The sequence below is a fragment of the Stylophora pistillata genome, chromosome 4, assembly GCF_964205215.1.
Source record: "Stylophora pistillata chromosome 4, jaStyPist1.2, whole genome shotgun sequence".
Lineage (NCBI taxonomy): Eukaryota > Metazoa > Cnidaria > Anthozoa > Scleractinia > Pocilloporidae > Stylophora > Stylophora pistillata.
This window is the reverse complement of record NC_142522.1, coordinates 41,108,916-41,127,930: the sequence shown is the minus strand read 5'-3', so window position 1 is coordinate 41,127,930 and position 19,015 is coordinate 41,108,916. Positions and strand designations below refer to the sequence as shown.

Here is a 19,015-nt window from a genome sequence, read left to right as displayed (position 1 = left end):
AAATGATAGACAACACTTCCCTGTATTGACCATGAATGAAAAGCTAAGTATGTTGTATATCCCAGAAGCGCTCAGGCATTACACTGAATCCCAGGACTTCAGCCTGGGTGAACCAGAAAGGATACACAACACTTCCCTATATTGACCATGAATGAAAAGCTATGTTTGTGATATATCTCAGAAGCGCTCAGGCATTACACTGAATCCCAGGACTTCAGCCTGGGTGAACCAGAAAGGATACACAACACTGCCCTATATTGACCATGAATGAAAAGCTAAGTATGTTATAAATCCCAGAAGTGCTCTGGTATTACTCTGAATGCCTGGACTTCAGCCTGTGTGAACCAGAAAGGATAGAAAACACGTCCCTATATTGACCATGAATGAAAAGCTAGGTATGTTATATATCCCAGAAGTGCTCAGGCATTAAACTGAATGAAGGTCTTCAGCCGGGGTGAACCAGAAAGGAAAGACATAATTTCCCTCTATTAACAGTGAATGAAAAACTAAGTTTGCTATATCCCATAAGCTCTCAGGCATTACGCTGAATGCCATATAAATCTTAGAAATATGACAAATAACTATAGATCTCAGAAGTGACTATGCAACACTAAACAAAATAATATTGTTACAGGATAAGACTTCAAGAAAATAGATTTTTTAAATGATACAATGTTGACTATGCCTTACTACAATGGGTGCACAGAATTTAAAAATTAAAATGTTATACACTGCAGGCAGAGCACATAAATTAACATCACATGTCTCCTCTTCAAGGAGAAAGAGCAAGTCATCTCTTAACCCCTTCCATCTGAAACTGACAGAAAAAAAAAACAGTGAATTTACTTTCCACCTTTATAATCCAAGCTTACCACATTTTTGCTGGTAACTGGGTAAAAGTGAAGAACAGCTCCCCTAAAAGTCTGTCGGCCAACTGTCGGCCAGCTGTCGGCCGGCAGTATACCAACTGTCCATCAAACTAAATATCCCAAGTGAGATTTAAAGACATGTATTCCAATAGAAAGTGAAATACCATACTGCAAGCTGGAACTCTTTATGCAAGTCAATGCAGAAATGCAGAGTTGTACCTACCCCCCAATATTTGCTTTGCTCTTTAGGAAACACTCAGCAAAGGCTTCCCCAAAAGGAACATCAGGAGAGGCACATTCCTACAAATAAATTGCATGTATCACTCAATAATGAATTAACTGAGCTAAAGTCATACACCCTACTTACACAATCTAAATGGCTAACACCCTTGTAATCTAAATTTAGATCAGTGGGTTCAAGCCGTCTCAAGTGATCATCTAAGTCTTCCCAGTAGCTCATTAAATATGTATAAACATTTCGACCAATCAAATCCCTTCACTTCGGATGTGTAAGGGGAAATCCTTTACCGAATAGTTATGAATTCGCTAGCTCTTCTTGGTTTGGACGTTCAGGTATTATCGTCTTTGTCGTGTACTTTTGGCGCTTCTTCGTCACTATGACTGACAAGGATACAAGTAGAGCTCGCAAAAGAACATATAATAAAATAAGCAATGTACAAAGGTCAAACTGCAAGAATATTATGACGGCGGCATGAAAACATGCAGTTCTGATAATACGGAAAAGATTGGTGTGGCAGCCGAGGAAACTGGGCTGACTATTGATCAAGTAAAGGTAAGATATTTATTAGTTGGACTGAAACACTACCATGTTTCATGTATGCGGAATACCCCGCCACTTATTTGCATCTCGTTGAATAATAATAGCGATCATTGTGGTGACTGCTTCTTTCTTCGAAGCGCACCGACATATGTAAATAATGTAGTGGTATATACACCTTTGCCATAATGGCGGTGGCCGAGTGAAAACTAAAACTAGTTCATGGGGACGAGGCCACCCGGGCATGGATTAGTGCACTTGTGAGCGCTGGTCAAAAAGTTTCTGGCACAATTTATCAATCCAAAAAGCTTTATTTCTCAAAGAATCGTCTACTAATATAGCTAAGGCTCAAGTTATATACAATGCCATGCCACTGCTGTGTTCCTTTATGTACTACTAGGGGATATCGCGACGAAAACGGCTCAAAAATATCTTACTTCAAGTTTCCCAGAGAAAAACTCGCGAGAAAGCAATGGCTTCATGCAATCCGTCGAGAGGAAGGAACAAACTTCAAAGTCTTGGACTCAACCATGGTCTGCTCGCACCATTTTAAAAAGGATGACTTGAAGAAAACTATTGCGGGAAAAATATGCCTTCAAACCAATGCGTACCTTCGGTATTTCAGTGGCGGACTTCGCCGCGCAAAAGGAAGCCTCCACCTCAAAGATTCACTAGTCAAGCAACTACTCATAAATCATCCAGGGCTTTATTCATGGTGTGCACAGAAAGCAGCGTAAACTTTGATAAATCGATTGAACAGCTAGACAGTCAGATTACAACTGTAGAATCTAATGAAAACAACGTCGAACATGAGGCAAAGAGAAAAGATGCCGAAACTCAGACTGATTTGGTCGAGCGGAAGGATGCATGCATTCAGACTGATCAGAGTGTTGTCGCGCTTGTGAAACAGTATGAAATGAGAATAGAAGAGCTCCAAAGAGAAATGAAAGCATTTCAAAGAAGCATGAATGTTTAAAAAGCAGACTTTTTTCTATTGAAAGATTTCGCGCCGACAACTCTGCTGTGTCCTTCTACGCTTCGTTTCCTAACAACGCTGTTTTAATGGAAATCTACAATTATCTAGACCCCGGCGAGAAAGGATAAAATATCCGATATTATGTTTACTCCAAGTCTGAAGTCCAACCAGAGATCTACAATCAAGAGACAGAGATAAAGGAGACCAAAAAAGGAAGACCAAGACATCTAAGGCCAATTGATGAATACTTCCTTGTACTGTGCAGGCTGAGGCAAGGTTTGGCTGAGGAGCATCTGGGTCATTTGTTTCACGTATCAACATCAACAGTTAGTCGTATAATAATAACCTGGATAAATTTTATGTACTTGAGACTTGGTGTAATCAACATTTGGCCATCAAGAGAAGTAATTGATAAATCTATGCCTGAAGATTTTAAGGCCAAGTATAAATCAACTAGAGTTATAATTGATTGTACTGAGGTCAGGTGTCAATTGCCCAGTAGCCTACAACTGAATGGGAAACTCTTCAGCAGTTACAAGAATCACACCGCACTCAAAGGACTGGTGGGGATTTCTCCAAGTGGTGCTGTGACTTTTGTTAGTCAACTTTACACCGGGTCAATCTCTGACAGAGAAATTGTCTATCGCAGTGGATTTCTTGACTTACCCTTTGATGAAGGTGACTCGGTAATGGCCGATAAAGGTTTTACAGTCGAGGATTTGCTACCCTTGGGAGTGAAGCTCAACATCCCTCCGTTCCCTGGAAGTTCTAAACAAATGCCTGCAGAAAAAGTTATTCAGACCCAGGAAATAGCCAGCCTCAGAATTCATGTTGAAAGGGTCATAAATAAGATTAAAAACTTCCACATTTGGGATGGGGTAGTACCTTTAAATCAGCTGGGCCTACTGAATCAGATGTGGACAGTATGTGCTTTGCTATGTAATGCTAATCCCAGTGTTATCTCTGTAGTGACACTATGAGGCTACAGTAAGATAGTTTGATACCAAGGCAACAACAAATGAAACGTCTTTGTAAATACTATTATGTGTACAATTCCAATGACATTTTTTTGTTTCACTTCTCTGCTTTCATTGTAAAAAAAGCTAAAAGGTTTGGGCCATTAATCATTCTTTCAATTAACAAGATTTGATATTTAATTAAAACAAAACGTTTTGAAAGCTTTTCTCATTCCAATAAAATAGGCACTACAATCTGTGAAAGAAAAATACTAGAATACTACTAAACCATATTTCCTGTGTATGAAAATTATTACTTATAAGTTGTAATATTAATGCTAGAGTATTTGTTTCAAAGATTGAATTTGCTTCTCTGCTCACAGCAAGACCCAAGAATAAAAACTTACAGCATAACTAAAATTGGAAAAGTTTCAAGGAAAGCATCTACAATATATTATAATCATACTACCAAGGGCTGGTTCTCCAAAGCTCCTGATTAGTTGAATCCTGGTTTCACTCTCACAGTTTTTAAGTGTTAACCAAGGAATATTTGATAATCAGGCTGTGAATCATGTTTGACACTCAAATATAGTAAATTTGCAAAGTTTTAGCAATAATGCAAGAATATGGTTGCAATATCCTACACCTCCAGCAACACAGGAACACGTTGCCTTCATTACATCTGCAGTGATAATGCATAAAGCTACTTGTAGCTCGTGGGGAGTATCATTTTTACGATAGCTGTGGCAACATGTCGCTCTTACATAAAAGAAGCGTTGATCATCATTTGTTTCTATGCAATGTAGATATTCATTTTCCAGGTAAGTCTTTGCTTTTCGTAGACTTGTGGGCACGCTAGTTGTACTTTTGTTTGCAATTTTTTTACCAGAACGTGTTATATGATAGTTTAATTCCGCTCTGGTAAACAGTAGCATCTTCTGAAGTGAGTAGCCCCACATAGATTCAGGGAACTTGACGGGAACATGTCGTTTAGCGGTGGAGTGTGAACTTGTGTTGTTTGCCGAGCGTTGTTGTTTTCGTTTAGAATAAAGATTGTTGGGATCAGGATCAATGACGTTTTTATCCTTTCCGCTGTTGATGTATTCAAGGACCCTAAAGTATAAGAAATTAGGTCAATTTAAGTGTAAGGAATCACAATTGACAATTTTCTCAAGCAATCAAAACACCTCGAAGTTCGCATCTTGTGCTCGAAACTAACCTTTTCACAAGCTCTGCTTTTGTATTTAAACCTTTTGCTGTGTCACCTCTGCACTTCAACCAGAATCTCAAGTCCTCAGTCTTCAATTGTGAGGATTCCTATCTCCTAAAGAAGCTCCAGGGATGTCATTTTCGGTTAGAAAGCTCGAGGGATTATAAGAGTTTGTATTCGCGTTAGACGCCATAGGTGTTGCCCGGGTGGCGTCGCTTTGGTGAAATTATTCATAACCAGTCTCAGACCTCCATCCAATTTTCCGCCATTATGGCAAAGGTGTATTGTCCTTAAGAATTATACTTCCCTTACTCTGTGTACTGCCCCAACTTATCTTTTAAAGGATTGATTCTTAAACAAAATTTTTCTCGTCATATACCAAGGTCAAGGAAGTTCACTGTACGATTGTACTATTCATAATGAGGCCTTGTGGATTGTTTGCCTAGTTAATTAAAGGAAGCTCCCTTTTTCTTTTAAATAAAAATTCTGTGCCGTTTTATGCTCGAAAATATGCTTGCAGTCTGCAGTATAATCAATGATCAAGAATATACCGGTAAAAGCAGATAGGCGTTTACTCATCCGTTATTATAAATTATAAAGAATAATTATTTTGTGTTACCCTATTGAGAGCTAACGTAAGTAACCTTAGTTAAACGTAGGGTAACCCTAGTGCCCTGTAGGCCAAGAGAATTAGGAGCTAGTTAGGCTAGCCTGAGTGCTCTGAGGCTAACCGGAGCACGAGTTTGGCTAATTGGAGCTGAAAAGTAGGCTAACCTGAAAGTGTGAATAGTAGGTAACTTGTTGTTTTTTTTTTTATACTTTAATAGGTTTACTCCTAAAACAGTTAAAACTATACTAGGAGTAATCATGATAGCTAACGATCGAATCCTGGCTCGAAGTTTAGGTTACATCCTCAATCTAGAGTGGTTGAATGTTACATTTATCATCAATTCGACATCCATGTACATACCAAGAAGATCTATCTTTATTGATTTGTTGCGAGCCAATCATTCTGTTCTAGATTGAATACAATCTATTGATCAAGTAAAGTTAATACAAGCTCAGAGCTTCTGCGTGCAGCTTGCATGGGTATTAATAGGGTCAGGTTCTGCCAGGGGGTTCCCTGTGTTGCTTGTCTGAATTTAAAAACCTGTGGTGTCATTATTTTGTCTATATTTCTCCACCTTGTTGTTGTTGTCGGAATTTTGGTGAACAAGCTGATCTTAATTTTTTCAGACTTTCATATATATGCTATCGCTACTTTTTGGGCCATGTCCCTTGTAGGAATTTACCCTGGCTGGGCCTCCATAGGGCCAGCAAGGGAAAGAGAGCAAAAAGGGAAGGGTTGCTATTGTAGCTTAAGGCATTTTGAAATACTTTATCTTAATGTGATACATTTATATAGAAATGGATTGGAAATGCTAGACTAAAGGAAAAGATAAGTTCTGGAGTACAAGCGGGTCCAAAGTCAATTAAGATTCCAACGGGTTCACATGGCTCACACTCCAACAACATGTTCTGTTCAGAGTATTTCAAGTCAGGTGAGAGGCCTGATAATGATTTCAAACACTAAGAACAAATTATTTACATGCATTGTAACTATTATAGACCATTCCTAAAATATAGGGTAACATTAGAGGCATTACAATCCTAGGGGATGGGTTTGCAAATTCCCCCCCCCCCCCCTCCAATTTAAACAAATTTTCAACATTTATCAGGCAAATTGCTTAGAATTCAGGCAACAGTAGAATCAATTTTAAGGTAGTTCTACATCAGTTTAATATTAACAGATTAGGAAATTGTGTAATTTTCTCAGGCATGGAGGTCACAGTCCCCCTTCAAGTCCAAAGGTGCCTGTACGTCTATGGGTATCATTAATAAACCTCTACTAGTCAATTATTTCTAAGAAATGAATATTGTAGCTTTAATTCTCTCCTAACTTTGTCTGCTGGATATTAATTTTAATTTCATTTTGGTGCCAGGATACCAGATTTAAATCAATAATGGACAGCATGCAGTGGTTTTGTTAAATGTGTCTAAACCCCAGGAGGGGTACTTGCAAGGGTGGGGGTCCGACAGAGCTCTATATTGCAACCCAAAAGGGTTTTCATCCTCAGCTTCTTTTACCTTTTGACACCATAATAGAGTGGTTGATTAATTTATTTTCAATTTTAGTTAGATCTTCGATTGCTGAGGAAACTGAAAATCATGCAGTGACATTATAATAATCAAACCGATTCAATTGATATTCAGTGGAAATGAAAATTTTAATTTTTTTTTTTTTTTGCTAGATGAGTGCAAGAAATTGTCTTTGCCTCAAAAGAACAAAGAAGCTGCCAAGAAATGGCATGACATGACATCTGCAGAAAAAGATGAGTTCAAAGGAAAGGCAGAAAGTTTAAAGGCCCCAGATGTTTCAGAGCATAGTGATCAGGCTCAAAAATCTAAGTTGATATCAGTTCACAGGAAAAATCTACTAAATGAGGTAAAGATTTCAATCACTTTAAGAAATAATCTCTAAGCCAAATTCCAATTAGGCAGCATAAACCATGAAAATTTAGAATAATTTAAAACTTTATTAAAGGTGGATGAATATAAATTTCTAATTGTTGTTAGTATAATTTCAGAGCTGAGCAAAGAGTTTCCAATAATCTGATTGGTCAAGCGGTTCCTTATATGACGCTATATAAACAACTCCGCGCGGTTTGTATAAAATGTTAAAATAAAATGTTAGTAAAATAATGTTACTAAAATGTTATGAATTTAGAAATTTCTCTGTTGTTCAGCTCTGAAATTATACTAAAACAATTATTCGCCTCAGGTTTGGTGAATATTGTGGAATAGTCCCCTCGACTTCGTCTCAGGGATTATTTGACGATATTCACCTCGTCTTCGGCGAATAATTGTTAATTATACTCTGTGGGAATTGATGGAACATGCAGATGTTTGTGTCCTTTTGAGTAATCCTTGTGCCATGTACATTTTACTTTTTCATCTACTTCAACAGATCATGTTTCTAGAAGACTTAGGCTGTGAATCTTCTCTGATTTTTCAAGACACTTCAGGCCAAGTGTACACTTCAGGCCACTTTCAAGACACTTCAGGCCAAGTGTACAACAGGGTACTCTTTTTTATGCCTGAGTTCTGACATCAACATCAAATTCCCAGACCGTTTTGGTATTATATTATTACTTTGAATTAGTTAAATATTATAAACATCGATTGAAAGTGTTCTGTTGATTTTTTGGCATGCAACTGTATTTAGCAGAAGCTTATATCAGTAGCTTATACTATTCAATGTGTCATCCAATTGACGAGATTACTCATGATTGTAAATAAGGTGAATATGTTATCAAAAAAGACCTGAAACTACATAGTACCTCTCTCTTTATTTATTTAGCTTGCACCAATGAGAGGTACACATACAAAGATGTGCAACAGCTATTCAATTCCAAATAGAGTAAGTTTAAGAATATACATATTATTTACTTTATAGTACAGATATTAACATGTGATTGTTGTCATCATCATCATCATCATTATAATTATTAGCTGATTGGTTGTGAATGGCTTATTCGATATATACCTTAACAGCAGCATGGGCTGAATTGCTAAGGTTTACAATGTTATTAAGGTTGAGATCGGACATCAGCATTATCAGGCGCCTCTGCCAGCTACTTCAGTCCATGTAACGACCTCACCTTTCTCCCCACACATCCCACCCCAGTGGAGGACATCCATCACACAGTAATCTCGTGCGTGGGAAATTAACATTTCCAACCTCTAACCCTGCAGGAGATGGGGCCCACAGTTTATTCGTCCATATCCAAGAAGACTTGAATATCTATCCATTTCTTGATATTATAGAAAGGTAGCAAATTCTCCTCTGGTATTTTAAGGCCATGAGTATTGATCCAGCTGGGGCTCCAACCCGCACAACACAATCCGGCGCTCTTAAAGCAATTGAACAAACCAGGAGGCAGTAACAACAAAGATGATGATGATGTCTATAACAAAATCCTCAAACCTGATTGATTCTGAAAAGCGATTATTTCATCCTGAATCTGAATACTGTAATAAGCAAACTGTCCAATTTGGCCTGTGTGATAATCATTACAGCTGCTTGTAATTGGACAGGTCAAATCTGACAGTAATATGCAGCTAATGAAAATCCAGTGGAAAATGGCACTAGCCAATGAAATTGAATTACTTATTCCTACCTTGTGTCTCACATTTTAGCAAAGAAAGGGTATGATGGGACATGTGGAAATGGTCACTAAGACTTGCTGTCATACATTTCAGGGGTAATCAGGCTCGTTACTTCCCCAATTACTTCCTAAATTGTACTCCACTCAGTGCTATTATCATTACCAATCAATGTTGTTTCTCTTTCTTTTGCACTGTAGGTGAAGCAATAAAGAAACCAGGTAGCAGGGTGCCGTATCTACGTGGGGGTTTTACTGTAGAAAATCTCCCAGATGGCATTTTCTTTAAGAAACCCTTCCATTATGGCACTAAGCAACTCCAGGCCATAATGGAGAAAAAAGCAAAATTAAATTTGTGATTACCGATAATGCAGATATAAACTTGCAAAGCATCAGGAATGTTATTCCCTCTCTAACTCAGCCTGAAACAGTAGTCACTCTTCTGTCCAGGATAGTGGACAGACAATGTGCAGAAAGGGTAGTTCGACTGTCTGACAATATTAAAGAACAAGATGTGGAGGTTGTGGAGTGAAAATAGCTGTTGCTTAAATAGCGCTATCTACTGCGAGGATCGTGCACCATATGTATCTAATACCGCAGTTCAAAATATATGAACTTCATATATTTCATTGTATCTGATTTATCACTTTCACGGGTTTATTACGAGTCAACTTAACGGCCTGCTCCCAGTTGGCTTGTTAGCTCAATTGGTAGAGCGCTGCACTAGTATCGCAGAGGTCAGTGGTTCGAATCCCGTACAGGCCTGATCTTTTTCAGGTCTGATTTTCGCTGTTGCTTAAATAGCGCTATCTACTGCGAGGATCGTGCACCATATGTATTACTTGATATTATACATAACAGAAATTGGAAATTATGAGGCATATATTCACTATTTCATGGATGTCACCAAGATATGTTTTGCCTAAACACTGTATAGCAAGGTTACAAAATGAGATCCATTGCCATCTAAGAATGATAGGAGGTACATGGGTATATCTACATACATCAGTACATACGCTTTATTTGGTATAGCAGGTTGAATTAAGGCAGCTAAATATAGCTGATGTGGACCTGCTGTTATCGAAACAATTTACATTCACAATATAAAAATTAATAAATAGATAAAAGCGCATTAATTCTATGGATAAGATCAACGATACAAATGAAGTTTGAAATTAAAAACTAAAAAAATTTTGTTGGATGGGTGATGGTTACGCATGCAACGCTCAAAAAGCGTCATTTCAGTTCAGTAAGGATGGTCCGAATTGACAATGTACTAAAGGACGACGACCGAGTTCAGTATTTAGCTCATCAACTAGAGTATTCAAACCTAAGTTATATAGTGCCTTATAAAAGCGACAATTAAAATACAGAGTTTATGTAGATACTCGAGGCACCCATCCCACACTTGCTAATCCCTGTTTATCTATCATTCCCTTTGGTGCAGATCGACAAAGATGACTAATGTTTTTGTTCGACAATGGTGGACCTCTCAAAATTGCATGACAACGGTGACTCATGGTCCGACATCTTTTCCACGCCTACAATTGTACCTCCAGTGAACTCCAATCCATACAAACAAGATTTTCAATCATATCAGAACCTGACAGAGTCTGTATGGGAGTCTAATAAAACGGGCTTTTGACTAGGTGGGTAAGTAGAGCTGTCCACTTACGAGTGTCCGTTAATTAAGGGAGCTTCGGCACCGAAGCATTGACTTCAGACAAAGTTTTGTGGATGGACTTCACGACTTTGTCGATCTGCTCTGCGAGCTTTATATGGCAATTGCTTGGCCATCTGAAAATTAAAAAGTTTACAATAACTAAAGACGCAATGCGTTGGCAGTTTTATGGATAAGACGGAAAAATGTAAATGTGTAAGACTTGGGAACTGGGAAAATTTAGCCCTCATACCCCTTCTCAAATAATCCCAGTACAATGCCTAGCCTCGCAGTTAAAAACAATTGGCATACGCAGTAACAACGACGGAATTACTCCAGACCATGATCACCAAAATACACATGCTACTAAATATTTTACATAGCAATTTCTTCAGTTTATTACCAGCATATTTTCGCTGCAGTTCCACCAAGAAACATCTTTCGGATGCAATACAATGTAACTTCAACAAGAGTTCGCTCTTTCTCTTCTCGTAGAGGCGTGACTTAACGGTTACAAACACACGGGACAAATCGGACCATCTTTCTTTGATGTGATGCTTCTTTTCCATGGCTACTATGGCTTTCTCATTCCTATGTACAATAAATGCAAGTTACAGAAAGTTATTATTTGTCTTTAATTTTGGCACCCCTAATTCTCTCTCTGCAGAACCTGATTATTCCAGTCGTTGCTGCAAGGAAGAAATTTGCGTCTTTATGACTTACCGTTCGATTTTCTTTTCAATATCTTTTACCTTCCCTTGATCTTCATCTTGTACATAGCTCAATTCATTTCTGAAAAAAAATTTTAAGTGGGTGGAGAAACGTACACGATATGTTCAGTTTAATACTTAGTAATTATATCAGCTTAGGTGGAAAGAAAGGGAAGTACGAATACTTTTGTTATATTATTGTGAAAACGGGTTTTTGCCTTCACAAATACACGGACGGACGGGGGACAACCCGATAAACTTCTTCTGGGAAAAGGTTTTCCTGGGGGCACTCGCTGGCTGCGGGAAGGCCGGGCTCTACTTACGGCTGTTGACTATCCTCGCGGCAATGACTAACAACAACAAAGTTGGCTCCAAAGTAGATTTATTAAGTACCACTGAGCTGACTAGTTTTTTACCTGACTTGACCAGACTGGGTTTGACCGAAGAAAGCTCTACAAAACAGCTCTATTCAAGCCGAAGTCACAAAGGATTAGCTAATCCCATGAATGAACTAAAATATTAGTTTCACGTAGTCCACCACAACGATTGGTTAGGTAGGAATTTCGCCTTTTACAACATTAATCACGTTCGAAAAGCTCAGGTACTCGCAGAATGAAAATCATGAATTTGGTAGGTGGTACTTCCACACTACATACCTGAGTTTTTTAGACATAAAGAACAAGCTGACATATGATTCGTCCCAGTACTGCAGTGTTAATTCTGCGACAGATTAATAATATATTAGTGAATACAAAAAAACAGTTTTCCCTACTGATTTTTAATAAATGCTGAGGAATAAAACTACCGTGTTCTTTTGGTTTCAGCGTTTCAACTTCTTCCTTTTTCCACTCTTGTATCACATCATCATCACTACCTAGTACAGGTAAATACAAATTGTATTGCAATAATCGGGCAGAAACGCATGCATGTAAGTCATTGTGCTATTTTTCAATGCAATGAGTAAAAAAAAAAAAAGTTTAAAATGTATACCTGGAAGTTTTTCAGTGAGTTCCTCAAGCTTTGCACTTACATCATGTAGATGGGTTTCTGCCCTAGCAAACTTTGCTTTTAGAGTAACAGTCCTGTGAACATTGAAAGGAATCAGTTTAATGACTGTGCTAATAAAAGTAATCAACCTCGACTTACATCTTAACACACGTCCCCATTGAAAAAATGAAAAATTGCAACTACAACAGAAAACACAGGGTAGATAAAGCTGTCCAGCTAAAAGTTCTGGTCAATAGTTGATATCTTTTACTTTTCAGCAAAACCTACAGAAACGTGAAAGTTATGTGTTCAATAAAATTAACCATACCAAATGTTGGGGAGTGAAGAAGCCCATCAGTCAAAACATCTGTCGTCTTGTGAGCACTCATTTCTTTAGTGACAGAGGAAAACCTACGCAGAAAGGACCATAACCTTTCCACCCCTTCACCATCTGTCAATCCAGTTCCCTTGATCCTTTTTGGACTGTATTGGATCTACAGACAATCACATTGAAGATAAACCTAAGTATCAATATGGCATGGACCTTGCATGAGATAGTTAGTCAAATCATGTACTAGCCTGCAGTGCAGGCAGATTTTATCAGTGTGAATGAATATTTCCAAATTGAGTGTTCAAAGCACCATCTTGAATTAGGAAAACAGTGGAGAGTTAGAGCAAAAACATGTTTACCAAGCCAGTAGGCGTGAGACCTCCTCTCGCATTGCATTCTCGCCCCAACTTTCAAGTAAAACAAACACTCAAAAGATAACAACTACTAAAACCACCTACACTGCATCCTATATACTCAAAAATTTCAATTTTCAATTTAGGTAAAATTAACGTTGAGTTAAGGCTCCCTGGCCCGGGTGTTCTTTTCCGAAGCTGATAGGTTTATTTAGGGTGGCCACTCTTTTATAAGGAACAAGCACATGTGCTTAAATATTTTACCTTGCTTGCTAGGCTGACCCTTGGAGATCATTTGCTTTTGATTTTAGAAACTGCTGTCAGATTTCTGATCCCACACTGCTCACCCATTGGTAAGCGTGGGATGTTTACTATGATTAGAATTGTATTTAACCAATGTCGTGGTATTGCCACACATTTCTTCACATTGTCACCAGGCCATTTACCGTTAAACTGCAGATATATACTAACCTGGCATGATACCTTGTGCCCATAGCAATGGAATATGGGTATGGCAACATCAACACCTTCCAAGAGGCTTTCCTGAGATGAACACTAACAAAATAATATAATCATGTAAGTGGAAATTGTGTCAGTAGTAACAAACTATTCTGAAGTTAAGATGTGATCCTCACAGATATTCATGCAATTTAAATGTAAGCAATAATAGGAATTTAACCAAACACAAAGAAGAAACGAATCTGGCCCCATTGGGATTTGAGCCCGTGACATTGTCATTACAATGCTCTACCCACTGAGCTATGATCCGCCATATGTTGGGAGCAAGCCAGTACCCACGAGAGGAAGTGATGAAACAGGCAATGGACTAATTAACGTGAGCTGCAAAAATGAAGTTTTATTTGATTGAGCCAACTGCTCAAAATTCAGTTAATAACTCTGATGATTACATTTTCATTTCATTTCCACAATTCACATAATTCCAGACTGTTCCAATAAATTATTTGATTTCATCCCAAATTTAATAGAAAATACTTTCGACAGTTCTACAAAATTAAATACCACTTTAGAATTACCATTTCGCCTCCTGCACATACGTGTTCAAATAATTTACTTACCTTCAAATGGTGTACTAATAGACAAGCGATGTCATACATGATGATTACTCTGCTTCTGGTGCTCTCATTAAGACTTCTAAGCCTCTTATAAGCTCATAAACAGAGTATGATATTCTGTAGAGAGAAAAGATTATTGAAAAGGTGAATCAATAACCAATTTTTTCTTTTATATCTTTTTACACAAAATCTAAGACAAATTAAATATATTTCCTATAATATGACACTCAAAGTAATAACAAAGTTATACAATGGTGATGCTATTAGTGTAAAGAATCATAGGATGCTCCTGCATTGTATATACAAGTGTGCTAATTGTCAGCTTGACAAATCCATAATAATCATGGCTCTATCATTTAATTCTCTAACAGAAAATACATGTAGGATTGAGCACAACATTAGGTAAAATGTATTTACATAATTATACTCCATACCTTTCACCATGCGTTATGTTAAGGAATCCTTTAGGAAAGTCATGTCTGCATACTCGCCCAAAGACACCTTTCTCGTCAAAGAGTTTGTTTTTGCCTTTTGATCTTAAAGCTGAAAGAACCTCTCCAGCATGGAACTTACTGCAGTTCTGTGATAAAAAAGGGACAAAAACAGAAAATCTTGAATTCAAAGGGCCAAAAGGAAAATCATAGAGTTCTCAAATTAACATCTCAGCATTGCATGATCTTATATACAGACCTGTTCCATGTCTGCTCCAGCTTTGCCATAACTGTTGACAAAATTGTCAACATCATCCTGGTCTGCAAATAGGAGTGCAGTTCCATGTTTGGGTGTTCCTAAATCATGCCCTTTGTCCTTTTTTCTACACAATCCAAGCACCCATCCATGCTTTCAATGAGTACACCATCATACTGTTCAAAAGAGAGCGGAAAAGAGAAAAATAGATATAAAACAGAACAGCAACAACAACAACATAAAATGAATACTGCAGAACTACAGCACTACTGTAAAGATGAGTTCATTTTGTGTGCCCCAAAATGAATGCAATAATAATATTCCTCAAGTGCAAGCTACTATTCAAAACAAATTACAATGTATAGTTACCCTTGGACATATAGGACACCAAGCTCCATTGTACAAATTTCCATTGTAGTTTGTACAATGCTTGTACTGATGCATGAAATACCTTCACATGAAAACAACAAAATGTCAATTAGGACTAATTATTTTCTTACAGCAAGTCAGTAAAATAATGTACATGTACAGCAAGAAATATGTCTTGTAAATTAATGTAAATGGAATCTTGACCTTAAAACAAACAGTCAATGTATCTTTGAATCATATGAACACAAAAGCGACAAAAGGGACAAAAGCAAAGCATGAGTTTGAGATCTATATATTTAAGCTGGGCAACTAGATAATAAATAATGAAATATAATAATTATATAAAGAAGCACTTGTAAATCATGTGACTGCCTCTACTATTACTACTACTACTACTACTACTACTACTAATAATAATAATAATAATATAACAAGAACAACAACAATAATAATAGTAGTAATAATGATATTAATTCTAATATCAATAATACCTTAGTAGAGCTTGTACGTCCACAAATTAGCAGCTTTGATACTCTCAACCTATAACCACACATACCTGAATTCTTCAAAGCATTCTGAATTGAGCTCACCTAAAAAAAAAAACATACCGTTCAACCAAAATCAATCAATTAAAAAAAGTCTGGTCACATGTCTGAAAAAGACTCTTTGTAAGCAAACCTACATGTGTTGGTTGTAGCTGAGGATTGAGTTCTGTGATCACTTCTGTGATGTTTAGCAGGGAAACTTGACAATGAAGAAAGACCCTCTCCACAAACTCCATCAGTTTGAAGCTGAATCCTGTGGTGGGATTTGCTGGTGACCCTGGCCAGAACTGACATTTCAAGAGTGTGACAGCATGCAGCTCACAATCACACACTTGTACATATTTGAGGTGATGATTTCCTGACATTCATAAAAAAATAAATGAACAACTTAAGAAGTTAAGTAAACAAAACAAAAAAAAAACATTACATACAGCTTTACATACCTGTTACTTTGTTGAGGGCCATGTAGACACCTTATTAACCAAGCGCGAGGGCCATACTAGGAGAGAATTGGCTCGAGGTCTTGAAAGTACAAACCAAGGGCAGCGAGGTCTGTGCAGAAAAGTCCAAGGACCAATATTCTCCCAGCACGACAGAAAAGGCTCTTACAGATAGATGCAAGCCACCTTTATTCTTTCTCTTTGGACTTAATGGTAAGTCATATCATTACAAAACTTAATTGCATGTGGGATCCTTCAGGACATTACCCGGTCCAATACTTAGAAATTTTTGGACAGCCAATGGAGCAATCTGATTGTTTGATTTTAATTATTGGCCCTGACATATTGAGAGAATTTAAATATCGTATCATTATCATCAGCGTTCTTGATTTTAGGCAAGCGGCAGGAAAATGTGACAAAGGAGCAGATAAGATTGAAAAAGACGCTTCGTTTTTAAACCATTCTAGTATTCTCTAACCACTATAAATGAAATGAACTGACCTGAGGCATGAAAAAGACGGCTGAACAGCTTTACTGTTGCAGTTCTGCACGTATGGCCATATAGCTAACAGTTGCCTCATCTGCATACAAAGGAGAAAATACCCCATCCTATTAAAATAAAGAAAGTAAGAAGTAGATAAAAGTACAGTTTAACCAGATATGTACACTAAAAGTAGCTAGAATACAACCGGCCCCAAAATATTCATACACACCTTCCATTGCTCATGCATGTACATGAAACTTGTTTCGATTGATATGTAGAGCTCATGCACATTCAACACAGAAGTACTGGCGAGGGCCACAGTATTCACATCGTGTTGTAGCGATACTCTTTTGACAGTTCACACGGTTAGCATTGTCTGGAAGATGCTGTTCTTCGATGTACGAATTCAGCAACTTTTCCCGTACCTTTTCCCAGTTAGCAGAGATACTCAAAACACAATTTTGCTGTTGAGTTGAGAGTTCCTGCTTGTCGAGATCGTCAAGAGGGACATCTTGTTCTACTGGACTGTTGGTGTCCTGACTATTTTCCTCCGTACTCTTATGAGGCTGCTTCCCAAGATCCACTCTCAGCGGAATCGATACAGTGGTTTTCTTTCCATCGCGCCCAATATTCTTCACATCAGGGAAGACGGGCTTTAACCGACGCATTTCGCAGCGATCACCTCGGCTTGTTCGCCGACGAGTGAGTGATTTGATTGGTCGAAATGTTTATGCATATTTAATGACTACTGGGAAGACTGAGATGATCATTTAAAACGGCTTGAACCCAATGATCTAAAGTTAGATTAGGTGGGTGTTAGCCATTTAGATTGTGTAAGTAGGGTGAGTCATATAATGTTCACTACTAATGGTAGATATATAATCACTGTTCACCACATATAAAATAAATTGTTCACTTTTATGGACACCTTTCGTCTGCCTTTCTGTAAAGTCAAGAAAGCCAAGAAAGCTCTCACTAATTGATTGTAAATAAATTGCATAACAAATACCGGTAGGCTGAATATGTTTTGTGTTATTGTATAATTCCGCTATGATGCATGTCATTTAGCATTGCAGGTATAATCTACCTTAATAACTTTGCAGAATACACAGCACTCTGTGTCCAATCCTTGCTTGCAAAGTTCATTGATATATTTTTTGGCATCACCAACTCTTTGCTTGAGCAGCATTATCAGTGTTTTGTAATCAAGAGTAACTGTCATGAAAAAAGACAAGAAGATAACAAGAAGTTGATTAGTTAAAATAGCTGCACCAAAGATCTCAAATGTTATACTTTCCCAGATATTTTCTAACACTGCCAAGCATAAAATGGATTCAATAATTATTACTATCACGTAGCTAGACATGTAACATAAAAACATTGCAAAAATAAAAAATAATAAGATAAAAAAAATATAAAGAGTCAAGATTGGCACACACAAATAACCTGGAAATTTAACTTTAAAGCATCTTCCATTAACTACTATTCCAGTTTTCTCAATGGCATCCCTCTGGCGATTTAAATCTTTTATCGTAGAAAAAAAGAAATGAAATAAAATTATAATACTGTCAAGACCCTATCAAGGAAACAAACCCGAAATTTCTCCTAAAGTAGCCATAAAAAGTGATCATAGCCAGAAGACTTGGAGGCTCAGTGTAAAATCAAACTCAGCCAATTATGTGATTTTCCTGCCAAGCAGAGATGAGTTCCGATACACCGTAAAATCAGCATTCACAACAAAACATAAGAGAGCAAACTCACTTTTTCCAATCTTAATAAAAATATAAACGTTATGACTTACCCCGCTTCGTCTTAGCTTGGAAATGCTAAGTAACGTTTGCCAAGCTTTTCTTGATCCAGGATCCACGACTGCAGTTTGAAAAACAGCAGGGTCCAGTCTGGTACTCTGAGAGATTGCAAAAACTGACGGTTACTGTCCCCCAGTATTGTTTCCAACGCTTGCAGTAGGCTGCTGCTGTTAATTTTAGTTTTGTCAAGGATGTCCTTGAGCATTCGCCTCACCTCAGGACTGTGGACCTGACAGCTACGATATACATTTGATCGATGTCCACATATCCTCGCGGCGACCTTCTCCTCAATTTTATCTCTGATGCTGGTCTTACTTACCTAATTCTTTTATTTCCTCTAATAGGAATTCTAGCTGACTCCGCGCTTGATTGAGGTCGGCCTTCCTAGTCGATCGTTTTCAATTCGAATAACTGCGGAGGCATCACGAACAGCTTTCAGCTCCTCGCAAAAGTCATCGCTTGGTCGAGTCTTGCTAGTCTCCGTTTTGATTTTAGGCGAATTTATTTTATCGATCAAACAAAGATATCTCACCACTTCTCCTTCTTCGAATTTCTGCCGGAAGATGGTAGAAAC

General features: G+C 37.7%; 1 protein-coding gene and 1 non-coding gene across 3 annotated transcripts; one reads left to right on the top strand and one right to left on the bottom strand.

Annotated features, from left to right (window-relative positions):
* The first annotated feature begins 1,209 nt into the window (after positions 1–1,209).
* Positions 1,210–12,187, top strand: LOC148733761 (uncharacterized). 2 transcript variants are annotated; one of them, XM_088758881.1, is made up of 7 exons: positions 1,210–1,662; positions 6,195–6,330; positions 7,081–7,274; positions 7,797–7,910; positions 8,190–8,249; positions 9,196–10,643; positions 11,322–12,187. In XM_088758881.1, exons 1-6 carry the CDS (start codon positions 1,582–1,584, stop codon positions 9,205–9,207), a joined length of 597 nt encoding a protein of 198 aa, XP_088615007.1. In that variant the 5' UTR covers positions 1,210–1,581; the 3' UTR covers positions 9,208–10,643; positions 11,322–12,187. The 2 variants fall into 2 exon arrangements, with proteins under 2 accessions (XP_088615007.1, XP_088615008.1); XM_088758882.1 differs by lacking the exon at positions 11,322–12,187 and having other exon boundaries at positions 1,215–1,662; positions 7,797–7,966; positions 9,196–9,859.
* On the bottom strand, positions 10,670–18,699 carry LOC111347026 (uncharacterized). The gene is made up of 15 exons (XR_016000732.1): positions 18,435–18,699; positions 17,721–17,848; positions 16,863–17,427; positions 15,847–16,758; positions 15,165–15,246; positions 14,799–14,971; positions 14,543–14,688; positions 14,112–14,225; positions 13,507–13,590; positions 12,640–12,845; positions 12,355–12,446; positions 12,170–12,238; positions 12,021–12,084; positions 11,378–11,446; positions 10,670–11,245 (listed from the first exon to the last, which is right to left on the bottom strand). It is a non-coding gene; the product is annotated as an uncharacterized LOC111347026 (transcript).
* Positions 18,700–19,015: the final 316 nt, after the last annotated feature.

Coding starts and splice junctions, on each gene's coding strand:
- LOC148733761 (XM_088758881.1), top strand. CDS start 1,582: ATGAAAACATGCAGTTCTGATAATACGGAAAAGATTGGTGTGGCAGCC. Junction 1,663..6,194: donor TGACTATTGATCAAGTAAAG/GTAAGATATTTA, acceptor ACATTTATATAG/AAATGGATTGGAAATGCTAG. Junction 6,331..7,080: donor TTCAGAGTATTTCAAGTCAG/GTGAGAGGCCTG, acceptor TTTTTTTGCTAG/ATGAGTGCAAGAAATTGTCT.